The 15,278-nt window shown below is 42.9% G+C and overlaps 1 protein-coding gene across 2 annotated transcripts in view; it reads left to right on the top strand.

Annotated features, from left to right (window-relative positions):
- LOC146805461 (protein-lysine methyltransferase METTL21C-like) overlaps positions 1-15,278 on the top strand; it is a 126,254-nt gene that overhangs the window by 88,151 nt on the left and 22,825 nt on the right. For both annotated transcript variants that reach the window (XM_085622693.1, XM_085622692.1), the window contains exon 3: positions 14,318-14,435. In XM_085622693.1, the coding sequence (XP_085478819.1) occupies positions 14,318-14,435 (118 nt within the window). The remainder of the gene's footprint in view (positions 1-14,317; positions 14,436-15,278) is intronic.

Genomic DNA, 15,278 nt, shown 5'->3' with positions numbered 1-15,278 from the left:
CATCCCCAGTCACAAAAATCTGGGATTAATCCATCATTCTTTTGCTCACGATGCCACCCCAGTTTGGACCCAGCCATATGCAAATCAGTCTTGACCATGTTCCTCATGGGAACAGTCCAGCCTGAACTGGCAAGCCAGGTCCTCCCTGGATGGGAAACAAGCATCCTGGGACTGGTTTCGGGGCATCACCCCTCATCAGCCAGGCTTGCTTGAATTCAGTGGTGCAGTGAGCACGGGACTCACATCTGGGCACACCCTTCCCACTTAGGGTGACAAAAGCAAAAGAAAAAATTGATGGACGGAATGCTGAACAATGCAAGCATTCACCCCCAGTCACAAAGATCTGGGTTTAATCCATCATTCTTTTGCTCACCACGCCACCCCAGTTTGGACCCAGCCATATGCAAATCAGTCTTGACCCTGTTCCTCATGGGAACAGTCCAGCCCGATCTGCCAAGCCAGCTCCTCCCTGGATCTGAAACTTGAAGGAAGACCTCCCCATCAAAGGTACATTCGCACATTCCCACTAGTACCCAATCCCCAACGTGCACAGCATGCACCTCTACCCTGCTCAGGAAAACAAGCCCCAGGAAAGTATTCAACATCCTAGCTGGGATAGAGGAATTAAGTCTTGTCCTTCACTAAAGGTGTGTACAATGTAAACATAGAGCAGACAGCCAGTTAATGTGTGCTCATGCACCTGAATTTGGCTTCAGAAAAGCATAGGTCTTAGAAATGGGGGTCTCTAATTTGCAGGTTGTTACCCTGTCCAAATAGGGACCTTTCTTCCTAGTCAGGATAAGGGGATATACTACTGAAATAACCCCTGTTTATCCCCTTAATAGCTTGGAGTGAGCAGTCAGGCTTATCTCAGAGGCAGTGTGTAATATTTGTGCATAACCAACAGTGATACAGTGGCAACACTACAAAACAACACCACACCAGTTTTAGAAAAATATCCAATATTTTATCTGCGCAAAAGAAGACCAAAACGATAAAAAAAATGCACCATACAGTGCTTAGAATTATCAATACTCACAAACATAATTAAAATACAGTTCCTTGAACTCGATAGCTCCGTCCGGGGTTATCATGGTGTCGTGAACAACAAATCCAACCAGTTCTGGCTGACTGTGGCATCGTGGGCCAGCTACAGCATCAGGGAGACCCGTAAAACAGTACCTTTAGAAATGCAGGGCCTTGGCAATCTCTTGTTGAGCTCTGAAGAGCTAGCGTGGCCAGGCGTCAGTTCCGGAGTTTGGTGCAGGATCCGTCAGGCCCTTGAAGTCACACGTGTAGCAGATCGAACTACTCGCGGTTGAAGTCAGGAGCGCCAGCATCAGTAGGTGTCGGAGCTGCAGTGCGAAGTGCAGCGGTGCTGTGTGCGGTGCCCTCAGGACATGGTGCAGCCAGTGACTCTGTGACGGTCGTCCAGCTGCATCGGTGCGAGTCGCAGAGCTGGCAGGTCACGGTGCACGCAGAGGCATCGTTGTTGCTGAAGCGCTGTCATCAGCTGACGAACTGGACGAAATGACGCCGGCATTGGTAGGTCAAGGCTGCGGTGTGGGATGAGGGCAGTGCGTCGTGTGACTTACGAGTGTGCCCTTGAAACACGGTGCAAGCAGTGGCGTCGATGTCTGCGTGGAGCGTCGTCGGGGATACCAGAGCGGCGTTGTGAAGCAAGGCCTTGTGAAGTGTGGTGCCCACAGGTCGCGGTGCAAGCAGAAACTCGGTGGCATCATCGTTTGTGAGACTAGGGTTGCGGTGCGAAGTGTGGCTGTGCCCTCTGCGGTGTCTTCCAGACACAGAGCCGGCTGCGGCATCATTAACGGCATCAGGTTTCTTTTTCTTCTGTTGCAGCACAAAACACACCGTTCCCGGTGCTGGCAGCAGATGAACTTGAAATCTTTGCTGTTCCTGAGACTTCTTGAACAAGGGCAATGTCTAACTCAAGCCCTTAGAGAAACTCAAATAAAGAAGTTGCAGCAAGTTCAGTCCAGTCCTTTCTCTGCCCAAGACAGAAGCAGCCACTGCAGGCCAACACAGTAAAGCACACAGCTAAGTGGTAGTTCCTCCTCAAAGCTTCTCCAGCTCTTGTTCTTGGCAGGTTTCTTGGTCCAAAGAGTTCTGGGTCTGGGTCTCCATATTTATACCACATTTCCCTTTGTTCTCTTGTGACAGAGTCTGTGCTCAGTCCAAACAAGTTTTGTCCACTCTGGCCCAGTTTCCTGGCAGGAGGTGGAGACAGCATTGTCCAAGGCAGACCAGGTCTAATCAAGTGCAAGGGAATCTCCTCCCACTGCTCTAAATTCAGCCCAGGTCTATTCAACCCAGCCCTGACTCATCCAGGAAAGGCAGAACACACCTCAGCCTCCCAGTGGCTGTCTACAGTGAATACACAGCCCCATCCCCTGTCACTCCAAAGCAAGACATTCAATCCACAACCCAGCAGAGGCACTTAGAATGGTTAAGCAAGAAAATACCTACTTTCTAAAAGTGGTATTATCAAACACACCATAAAAATAATCTTTACCAAAAGATGCGTTTTTACATTCTGAGCTCAGGCATACTACACTCTATTTCTCTATCTTGTCCAAATGTGAAGTTATACTTGTAAGATGTTACAAATTATCTCCTATTCTATCCTATTAGACAGATAGCCTTTCAATTGTGAAAAACAAAATACATTTAATTTCACTATCAGGGCATGTCTCACACACACCAGTACATGTCCTACTTCTCATCTACACCACTCCCTGCCCATGGGGTACCTTGCGCATACCTTAGGCGTGGTTTACATGTAATAAAAGGGAAAGTTAGGGCTGACACGGCAAGCAAAAACTGTGCGCAGACACTGTAGTGGCAGGCTTGAGTTACCTTTTCAGGGCTACTCAAGTGGGTGGCACAAGCAGTGCTGCAGGCCCACTAGTAGCATTTGATTTACAGGCCCAGGCACTCTCAGCGCACTTTACTAGGGACGTGCCAGTAAATCAAACATACCATAATTTACAGTTGGAGCACTTGCACGTTAACACCGAACAGCAGTGAGAAAGTGCACAGAGGCACTAAACCAACAAAAACGGAGTCAATACCACGAGGTTAGAAAGCAAAAAAGACAATGGAAACACTCCAAAAGATGCCAGGTCTAACAATAGGGATCATCAATCTCCATTGACAGAGTATTTACTCTTTGGCACAGACTGAGCTATCTAGGTCTACACAGGTGTGGAGATTGGCACAAAGTACGCAGGCACTCAAAGGGATGAAAGGCGGCCTAAGGGAGCGGGCACAGCTGGCAATCACAAGAGAGATGAGGCACACGGAACACGGTTCTAAATGTGTATTGGCACTTGTCAAAGGTATGGCAGTAAACTACCTGTTGATGTTGATTGGACTGCTAGTTGTAATCTAGTGTGAACACAACCCCCAGCAGCTGAGAAAGCACCCATTCTTAAAAGTATCAGTTTATCAAATGCTACTTAGGCTGCCAGCCCCTTGCAGCTGTCAGAGAACATTCCAGAAGTCAGATTGCTCTGACCAGGAGTAAAGTATTTTAGTATGAGTAATAACAGTGTTTAACCCTTGAGAGGGAGAGACTGTCCATGCTTTAGAGTTGCCCCATAAAGGCCTTCATTGTGAATAGTCTGGTGTTCCCGTTTTGGCAGAAAACGCCAACGTCTAGCCAAAACGAAATTACAAGTGGCACAGTTTTACCATACTCAGTATGCCTGGGTGTAGTAATCCCACAGATAAATACTTTAAGTCATACCAGGAGAAATTTACGGTCGATAAAATACCCTACATTTGGGCTTCGCATTCTAGAAACTGGTGCACTAGAACAGTTTCCGGTAGTTGCGGTCTATTCCATCCATAGGATTGTATAGGGGATCAATTTATGAGGCCAGGTAATGAGGGAGCTGGAATTACCCATATTCTGGTATCATTAATACAACTGTGGTATTACCAACCGGGAATACCGGTTGGCTTATTATGGGGTCCATAGTGTTGATGAATCATAGTCTTTCAGCAGACGTTTTCATCCATGGATGAAAGGAGGAGCTGAACACACTAAAGGTAAGAGCCAAGTACTAATGGCGATTTATGCCCAAAAAAGAATATTGATGAAAGAAATCTTAGCAGGATAAATGGGCAAAGAAAAGGGCAAACCACCATCTTGGAACATGGCGATGAGATTCTGACTACTGAGAACGTATTCCTTTTCTGTATCATCAAGCTAGGCTGCAATTAAGTATTCTGATTAAATAGGAATTAAAAAGGAAAATCTTTTTCCACCATATAGCATTGCAATAAGTAAGTTAAGTACGATAAAATTAATTGCTTCTACGTTTTCAAAACCATAAAAATTTACCAAAACATTATAAAAATTCACCATGGCGAAAGACCATGTAGTGTCTGTATAAAAGTTTCCTTTTAGGCAGATAAGTTCCAACATTGATTCCTCAATTCAGTGGGGTGGTAATCCAGTGCCACTCATTTAATTCCATGAAAAGTAGTTGGTGAGAGAACTGTCCTATCTAAGGGCCCGATTCACAGAACTAACTTAAGACAAAATCCTAAACTTACTACCATTTTGGTATTCACAGAAGGCACTTACTCATTTTGGTAATCACAGAAGGCACTTACTCATTTCGGTATTCACAGAAGTTAGGAGTCCTAACTTTAGGACTCCTAAATGCCTTCTGTGAATACGGAAAGTCTTAAAGTTAGGATTTTTCTCAGTTTAGGAGTAGTAAAGTTAGGACTCCTAACTTTAGGACTCCTAAATGCCTTCTGTGAATACCGAAAGTCTTAAAGTTAGGATTTTTCTCAGTTTAGGAGTCCTAAAGGAGTACTCTATTAACTATCCAGTTGGAGGTGGTCAGTGCTCAGCCTACCTTCCTGGTGGCATGCATACCCAGAGTGCGAGGACCTCTGCATGGTGATATTAGCAATTGCTTGTGCATTAGGAGCAAAGGTTGGTTATGGGGTGGGAAGGGCATACGTATTGACAATCTTAAAGACTTCTTTACTTTGTACATTGCTTGGTGGACTCTCTGTAACTCAAGAGGTGCTGGGCAGAGTTTGAGATATTCTGGTAAACGAAAATCTCAGTGCAGTATTCCAGGTGTGAGAGACATCTTTGACTCCTGCCTGCAACTTTACTACAAACAAATAACATCTTTCCTTCGTTGGAACATTTTCCAATATATGTGCTTATCTCTGCAATTAATCTGTGGTTGAAAGCCTCTACTGAAAGGCTTAACTCTAGCTGCCCACAATTTAAAATACACACTTTCTTTCCCTCTACAATATTGAACTCTTGTACTTGCTATGAACTTAGTCTCGCCAAATCTTATTTAAAGTGAAAGTGTCAAACAGTTTCAACTGTTTTCAAGTTCAACATTTTCCCATGGCTTCAGAGGTATCCACAATTGATTGTCCAATACAGTGAACCATAAAGAGACGTCTCATTTTTAAGTACGACCATGCCATGTACCGTACATCAGTGTGGCAGCCTAATTTACATTTGATGAATTAGTGATTTATCCTGTCTGGCTTTAATGAGGTAACACATGCAAACAGTTTTTGTTCATGGCTGTATTTGCATGTGTTATCTCAGTAAAGCCAGACCTGTTGGCTTTAGCTGTGATGCGAATGTTGGTGGGGGCAATGGTGGTTGCGATACTGGTAGTATTGGGGATATTGGTGGTAGTAAACGTGGTGGTGGGGAAATGGTGATGGTGATTGTAATTTGGAGATAGTAATGCCTATTGTGGTGGTAGCTGTAATATTGGTATTGGGAATTATAGTAGTGTTTAGAATGGTTCTGAAGTGGGGATGGTAATACGGACGGTGCTAGTGGTAATATTGGTGATTATGATGGTGATGATAATGGTATGTATGGAAGTAGTAAGGGTGATAGTAATGATAATTGTAATGGGTGCAGTGGTGGTGGTAATTATAGTGGTAATGCTGGCAACAGGTGCAATGGTGGTAATGTTAATGATGTTAGTAACGACTTTAAAGAATCACACCTGTGTGAAAACAAAATAAAGCACTTAGGTACTCATCTAAAGGTCAAGTATGGACTAAAGAACTGACAAAAACATTTAACATATTGCAGGAAATTGCAAAAAGAATTGATTTCTTCATTCAATTTATACAAGAGATAAAAATGTAAATGTTTGTTGATTGATTTACTTTTATAGATATAATATAGTTTCCTGTGCATTCCAATGCAAACACTTGAAAAGGCAGAATAACACCAACAGTCAACAGCATATCGACAGAGGGTAGTACTTCTAGTCTTCTGGTGGCGCAGCTACGGCAGGAATAATTGGAGACACATAGTACATCTGCAGTTGTGGTCTCTAAAACCGACGACTCCCATTTTCCATGGGCTATTTATTAAGGACCTGATGCGTACAACAGGCGATACCAAAACCATTGAGGCCCTCCGGCTGTTATCCCGCTTCCTCCTCCTTCCGACGTCCCATATTGTGTTGCCTCAAACATAACAACACTATAGTACTCATCTTGGTGGATCCAGAGCCCCCCTACATGTATATTTTTTAAAACTTCGTAATAATAAGTTCTGCGGACAGCTATGCTGTCAAGCCAAACCTCATAAGGATAGTTTAAGATTTTCTTGCACAGATCTCCAGTCAAATTACATTTTTAAGGTCTGTTATGCCCTCTGCCGCATTTCACTGCTGATTGGCTGCTACAATCAATCAAGTGACTTATAAAGCAGGATTACTCACCCTTGAGGGTCTCAAGGCACTGGGGGGGGGGTGGGAGGGGGTAGGAGGAGGGGAAACAGCAGGTCCGCTGAAGGCACTGTGATTCAGTCAAAGAGCCAGGTCTTGAGGTTTTCCTGCATTGAAGCAGTGATGGTGATTGCCTGAGGTGGAGAGGCAAGGTGTTCCAGATCTTTGAGGCGAGGTGAGAGAAAGCTATCCCTCTGGCCGTGGTCTTGCGGATAGGTGGGACGGTAGCTAGGGCCAGTTGGGCAGGGCGGAGGTCTCTGGTGGGTGCATGGAATGCAAGGCGGTGATTAAGGTACGCAAGTCGCACGTCGTGTAAAGCTTTGTAGGCATGTGTGAGAAGCTTGAAGGTGATTCTTTTGTTTATTGGGAACCAGTGGAGATCTCTCGGATGGCCGGTGATGTGGCTGCAGTGGGGGATGTTGAGGATGAGTCTGGTGGAGGCGTTCGGAATTTTCTGCAGTTTCTTGAGGAGTTTTTCCTGGGTGATGCTGGCGTAGAGTGCATTGCCGTAGTCAATTCTGCTGCTGATGTGCATGGGCTACACGTACAGTACACGTATCTGTGTTCCTGATCTCTCTTCTCTTTGTCACTCCAACTGTGTCTCGCTGCCTTCATTCCCATCCCTTTCTTTATATAGACTTCAGCCCAAGCAGCAAGGCATACCGGTGGCGATTGATGACTTTTACTTGGTTAAAGCCAGATGAAATTGCATCAGCAGAGGACATCACACCCGCGTGAAGGGAATAAATGATAGCCCAGAGACAGGATTTTCATATCTCTTTACCCTCTACTCCTCTGTGTTCACAGTACAGACATTCAGTGAGGGCGCCCGCTGACACCATGAGCTTGCATAGATTCCTGTATCCGAGCCAGGGTGATGACTCCTCTCAGGAAATCTATTTTCCTTTCAAGATCTTGTCATAAGGGTTAACTTAGCAAGAAGAATGTCTTCCTATCCGTCGGACTATGAGGTGAAAACAATATTAGCATTTTTCACACCTTCCCTATCACGACAGGATAGAGGAACGCTAGAAGGCTGTGCAATGCGCACGTATGCAGCATGTGTATGCAGTTTATGCCGCCGCCATTTTCTGACTGAAATTCAGGGACTCTATGCTTAGAAAGAATGAATCGGATTGCCGGTTTATTTGAAGAGGAGTCTGCAATTCTAGCACACGAAACCCAGACTCGTTTTGATTAGAAATGTGTCAGACACATAACCACAATAGTCTGTCGGGTGTAGTTATAAGAAGCTGGCACACTACTCGGTTATTTGGCATTTATTATATTAATAAGCGAAGAAATTATCAATCAGAAATTTCTTTCTGAATAAATCCCCGCACGTCTTTCTGCTTCATCGAGTCTTTCAGGGCAACATTTACAACATGTTACGATTTCAGCCGCGCCACACATATTCGCGAATGCACATGTGCAGGGAACTTTATATGCTGGTATGTTGAATACCAGTCTCACTACCTCATCTTGGCAACCTTCCCAACATACGCAAGCTAGTCACTTGGAATATTTTTAGCATGGCTGAAATCATCACACAGTAGTTTTTAGGTGTCCATTAACTGCAGTGGGTTCAGACTTGGATATTTGTGCAGGAGGTATTATATTATGTTGTGTTCAAACGGAGCAAAGTAAACCATAAAAGTTGTTCACCTCGGAATTAAAACCTTTAAAAATGGAAATTGGCAAACCAAAAGCGCCTCATACCTACAGGGGCTCTGGACTCCTCTTTTTATTGGCAAATAAAATCACTACAAAAATATCACATTCAAAGCCATAGTACATTTTGGAATTTCATTAATAAACTAGACCACTGTCGCAGCTCGATAACAGAAAATTGAGTCAGCACCGTGCCATGGGAGCTCCATCTATTGGAATTATATGTACTCTGATGAAGATGGAGATCAAAATCTCCATTGCAAGAGAGACATAATTAACATTAACATGCAAAGTATAAGATTTGCCATAAAATAAGGCACATGTTGTGGTTCCCCAGGTCCCAGTGGGAAACCTCACAATAGCCTAATAGCCCGCCGTAGCAGGCTATACCGGCTATTAAGGGCCCGCTACATCATTAAAGGCCCGAGCCGAAGGCGAGGGACGTTAACAAGGCAGCGGGACTTTAATAGCCGGTATAGCCCAGCTACGAAGGGCTATAAGGCTATTAGAACATTCTGCCACTAGAGGGTAGAATGTTCTAACAAATAAAAGAAAAGCTTTGGGGAGAGCGAGGGGATTGAAATCCCCTCAGGCTCCATGAAGCCTTTGTTCACAGCCAGAGCTGTGAACAAAGAAGCATTGGAATGTTGGAGCTCCGGGCTCATACCAGCCATTATAAGCCCGGAGCACTCCATTGTCTTCAATGGCACTCTCAACATTCCAATGTTCTAATATAGCCTTATAGCCCGCCGTAGCGGGCTATACTAGCTGTTAAAGGCCCGCTGCAGCGTTAAAGGCCCGAGCCGAAGGCGAGGGACTTTAACAAGGCATCGGGACTTTAATAGCCGGTATAGCCCAGCTACGAAGGGCTATAAGGCTATTAGAACATTCTGCCACTAGAGGGTAGAATGTTCTAACAAATAAAAGAAAAGCTTCGGGGAGCGCGAGGGGATTGAAATCCCCTCAGACTCCATGAAGCCTTTGTTCACAGCCAGAGCTGTGACCAAAGAAGCATTGGAATATTGGAGCTCCGGGCTCATACCAGCCATTATAAGCCCGGAGCACTCCATTGTCTTCAATGGCACTCCCAACATTCCAATGTTCTAATCAGTGTTAAAGGCTGACTTGGACTTTTGATCACCCTGGCTAACCCCCTTCTGCAAAGAATAATTTAAACTGTTTTAATTTACAGACTTCTTGCAAGGATTTTCTCTATGCCCACTTATCAAATAAGGCAATCGTGTGGACCTAACCTGCTACCACCTCATTGCCTTATTGGATAGAGACGGCAAAGCATACACCAGAAATCTATTAAAAGAATTAGAAGCATGGATCGAGGATAAACAAATTATTCCATTCTACCAATCAGGTTTCCGGGCAGCGCCGTAGACAACATAGTGAGAGTGTCATTTTTGGCACAGCAGGCTGTCATGAAGAAGAACCTCCCCATTTTGCCAGCTTCATCCTCTACTCCGCTGCTCTCGATAAGGTTATCGATATGGTTAGGATAAGGACACTAGGATGCTAGGGAAAAGACTGCACTAATGTGAGGATTCTAACTACATTATTACGAACTCTAATATCCTTCTATTCATACACTTGGGTGCAGATAAGAATTGGTAAAGGATACCGGGTGTCAACGAAAATACCTACAAATAGAGGATTAAAGTGGGGATGCATCTTGGCTCCTGCTCTCTTTAACCTCTACACGGCTGATACTGGTGATGTATTTCTGCCAAGAATACATAATCATTGCATTACATTTCTGCAATATGCCAATCATTATACTACTAGATCAAACCTACATCGTCTTTCAAGAGTATAAGATAAACTGCTCAGATTCAATTTTAACAACAAGCTTACTCTAAATGAATCTATATTAAAGATAATGGGGCATATTATCAAGCCAGGCGATAAAATTATCGCCGCTTTAGCGGCAGAAAATTCCCGCTAAAACGGTGATAATGGGCTTGATAATATGCTCTATGGAATTCCAATTGAAGCCCAGGTTAGATGTCCTTCACATTTAACATGGGCTTCAATTGGAATTCCATAGAGCATATTATCAAGCCCATTATCGCCGCTTTAGCAACAGTTTTCTGCCGCTAAAGCGGCGATAATTTTATCGCCTGGCTTGATAATATGCCCCAATGATCTTTGGGAAATATGCAAGTAAAGCCTAGAAAAAATGGTATGTTGGCCCAGCAAGTTTGAGTTATACTACTGCGTATAGCTACCTTGGTATCTGGTTTACAGAGAAATGGTCTTCTAAGCTTCAAATATCAAACTTACGGTACAGAGAGGCTGGTCTCACCTTTGGATTATGCAGACTTCAAGCCTCACTTTACAGACCGGCAGTTTTTTTGTTAAAACTGCTCTTGCACTGTTTTTAGTTTTGATATTAGAAGATACCCATTAAAATATCTCTACTTTTGATATTCAATTTTAAATCTGCACTTATCATCATTAAGTATTTTCCTTTTTTGCACTGCGCCCGTCACTCTGTAACTTTAGCTCTTCATTCGGAATAGGTACTGCAGAGCTCCCTTCATCATACTGTGAATAAAAACATTTGTGAGCTCCCTTCTGACAGACAGGAGGTCACAGCTCCTGGTTACCTTAGTGTGTAACCAGGAGGAGATCACAGATGATGAAGCATGTCACCTAGGTGAGTGATGGGAATCAGTCCTCCTTTTAGGATTTTCACAGAATTTTCTATATTTTCTTGTTTCCTTCCTAATCATTGTTTCATGGGATCATAACTACTTGACATGAAATTTGTGTGAAACTTCCTGGGCCTTTTAGACCTGTGGATCTCTTCTAGTGTTAATACACTTTACAGCCCCCCAGCCTCTATAACCGTAATAGTAACTAGAGCGAAACTCCTCCCAGCCCTGTCCCATGGACATCAAGCGTTGGATTGTATCCACTTTCGACCAGGTGCAATGTAATGCATATAGGAAACAATTCCATCTGCCAATTAGCTCCTTGAGGACACAGCTGCGCTTGGAGTTTGGTTTACAAAGGCAAGATTTAGCCCGCACAGCAGACTTCGTAAAACATTATCATCTGGTCACCAGGGTAAAGAAGGGAAGCTTGAAGTACATAATTAACTTATTTTTGGAAGTTGAAAAAAACTTGAGTATTGAAACTCCCAAGATTGACCCCTAAATCCATTCCTAAAACCCAATTGATGCTGATAAGTCGAGCAGAAGACACCCTTGTGTTCGCCAAGAACACTTCTTCATCATTAATCTTGGAATCCTGTAATTTATTAAATACTTGATACTATTTCAATGCAAATATACATAATTCAGTACGGCAGAAAATAATGTGAATGAGATTCATGTTATTCTCAATAAAATTCATGCTGTGCCCAATAAAGAAGCACAGAGCATCATGGTCCTCAGAAACATACCCTGCCTTAACCCCTTCCATGCTGCGCGAATTCCGCCGCTGTGCTGACGGTTTCTTGCGCGGGCGTGGTCATGACGGAACGGTTCCGTCATGAGCACAGCTCAACCGTGGCTCATGACGGAACCGTTCCGTCATGAGCACCGAAGGGGTTAAGATGCTGGCTCTCTAATTATAAATACGAGCCGTTCATTCATAAAGTCTGGTCAGCAGGGAGATGAAAATCTACTTAAAACAGATACTGCTGATGAACAACTTAACTACCTGCAATAAAGCGGCAAAGCACTGTTTGAACACAAAAGACATAATTGAACTTTGTTGTTATGCAAATATTTTAAAAAAACAATTTTTTTAAAAACTCTTTGAATCTCCTTCATGCTAGCTAACCTAGTCTTTCTAAACTTTTAACTTTTAAGATTAATTCTAGTCATTAATCACAACTTAGCTATATATGTTTTGTAAGTATTTTTTACCTGTGTTTGTAATGGTTTTAATTAATCATAATACAGTGACTTACATACTATTCTGTTATGAGCCTTGAAGAAGACCGAGAGGGCTACATGTCGGCAGAAACGTTGTTATTGTTTACCTAGAAGTTCCAATAATGCAGACACAAGCATATGGATTTATTGAGCTGGCCTTTTGTTGTTTGTTATTTCTTGTGGACTGTTGAATAATAAATGGTAAAATAACTGATACTCCAGTTGTGTCCAACCACTTATAATTATTGTTTCAGTTTATGACTGTGGTCCTGATTGGCTATCATTTGGCATCTGGATATCCTCAGGTAGCTTTGCACCTGTTGTTAATAATAGATTCATTTTCACACAGTGAGGGGCGCGTTCTATACCCTCGGTTGTCCATCTTCTGTTTTCCCCAGACAGTCAGGAGTGTTTTGGCCTACTGAATGGATTGTAGGTGGATGTGAATAGTGTAGATGTGAGCATGAATGATGTACATGTGGATAATCTGCCACATGATGCTTGCATCAGTGGTACCCGGGTGTGGTGCATGTGTGCATCAATGGCTAGCAAAGTAACATGGGAAGGAACAGCGACCATCTCAGCCAAACTGCTACCCTCCACAGTGCTCAGAAAATGTGAAAATGCCACCATACAATGGCCTCTTTTGTTTTATATTCAGTGCTGTGGAGCAGCCACAGAAGCAACACATAAAAAATAGGAAAATATCAACTTGGAGGCCAGGAAATCTGTGCCAAAGAGTGCCATAGTGTGTCACATGCTTGTTAAATCAGTGGTGTTAAATCAGGCATAGAAATTAAATGAAACATTCCCATCTTACATTACTAAAGTGTATTTATATAGCTCCTGCTGCCATAGTTCTCTCAATTCGTGGCAATGAAATTAACGGGGGTTCCTATTACAAATCTCACTTCTGCTAGAGTTTTTTTGAGCTGCTGAGGATTAAAAGCAACCTTTGGATTCAAACCCTATCAACTGCATATCGCACACTGATGTCTGCAGTCAGTGCTCAACACCCTGAACTGTCTTCTCATGCATTATGCACACTTCTAGTCACTGGAGTGTTTTCTATATATGCTTAGAGGTTCCTGCTGCCAATCTTCACCTTAGCAAACACAAGAAAATGATGGACGGAGCGCTGAAACGTTTCAGACACTCACCCCCCGTCACAGATCTGGGTTGAACCCATCATCATTCTTTAGCTCACCATGCCACCCCAGTTTAGACCTGGCCATATGCAAATCAGTTTTGACCCTGTGCCTCATGGGAACAGTCCAGCCCGAACTGCCAAGCCAGGTCTTCCCTGAACCGGAAACAGGCATCCTGGGAAACTTCACCTTGTTGCACAGAACTGGGAAAAGGAGTTTAATTAAATTGGCTCAAATACAGCAACCATCCATACATAATTAATAATCTCCATACATTCTAAGTGCCTGGCCTGGATGAATGACTGTTGTCAGGTGCTCAAGAGGGACAGCTTGAAAAGCAATCTGGTAAGTGCGATTCAGCTGCCCCTTGAAAGTTTCACTTTTAGGCGTCACCCTGAAATATTTGATTCAGACACATGATTATACGTCAAAAGCATGGCTCATCATTCTGAATATTGAATTTCGGTCCTCCGAGGAACAGTATGAAATATGCAAAATAAAGGAAGAAGGGGGGATTGGGGTTTAATGAAAATCTGGCACCTTACATGTGTTTCGACTACAGATTCAAGATGCATATTTGCAAGAGTACCTGAATCGTGTAGGATCTAGATAAGGTGCCATGAGATATCAATAACATTAAAATGTGTAATAAATATTTGACAGGATTTTAAAAAGATTTTACTGAAATTGTAGACTGCTATTTCGATTTGAAGTCCATGTTCGGAAAATACTTTGTTTTTGGTGTTGCCATAAAATAGTCCATTGGTGTCCATGCTTTACAGGATAGAAACATTCCAAGAATAACCCACTTGAAATTCGTTGTATCTTTCAGGCCATGGCCTTATGCCAGTATCTAGAAGAAAAGAGAGAAGAACTTGATCTCAAAGACAAAAAAATACTTGAAATCGGCTCCGGAACCGGTCTTGTAGCCATTGTGGCGAGCATGCTAGGTCAGTATAAATACAATGCTAAATCAATGTAATTTTATTGATTGTTACCCGAAAGCACATTGGGAATCATCATGTTGCCAGAGTGGTTGCCATCCATCACACAGCTCTTTGTCTTTATCCAGGAACCACCACCATACCACCATGGCATCATATTCTTCTTTCAATGACTATGCTACTTCACAAGAATATCGTGAATAGAGAATGGTATATTTGTATTGTTACTGGTTTTAAGATGTTAAATATAGTATTTAGAAAGATAACTAGTTTGTTGTCACAAGTCAAGGGCCATGGATTGAGTTAATGGAATAAACAAAATATTTGAATCAATAACTCATGCAATATATCAACTCAATATTTTTAGTCATTGTTAACTAACTACATAACATTATCACGTCATGGTTTGTGGAGTTATGTAGTGATTACACAACTAGACTGGGTCTCTCATTAGCTTTTCGAAAGATGGCGACGGGGTACCCTCTCTGCCAAATAGAAAGGTCCACCCGTCTAATTAACAGACGGGTGGTCCTTAAATATGTCATCAAAGGAGACTACTTTGTCTCCATCACTGGCATAGGGCATGATTTAGACTTTGACACACTGAGGTAAATCAAATCAGACTATAGGTTCTTTTAGATATGAAACTTAGTTGATCCATATTAAACACATTTTTTGATCAAGTATTAATTTTTAACTTCACATCACTCACTAGCACTGCACATCACTTGAGCCCTCGATTTTTTTGGGTACACACCCTGGCAGGAGTTCATTCTCTTTCTGGGTATCACTGGCCTGCGCACCAGGTAGAGTCCTTGGTGATCTGCGACCCCGGGCTCAGACAGTGAT

This window comes from Triturus cristatus, chromosome 8 (assembly GCF_964204655.1).
Source record: "Triturus cristatus chromosome 8, aTriCri1.1, whole genome shotgun sequence".
Lineage (NCBI taxonomy): Eukaryota > Metazoa > Chordata > Amphibia > Caudata > Salamandridae > Triturus > Triturus cristatus.
This window is presented reverse-complemented; position numbering and strand designations above follow the sequence as displayed.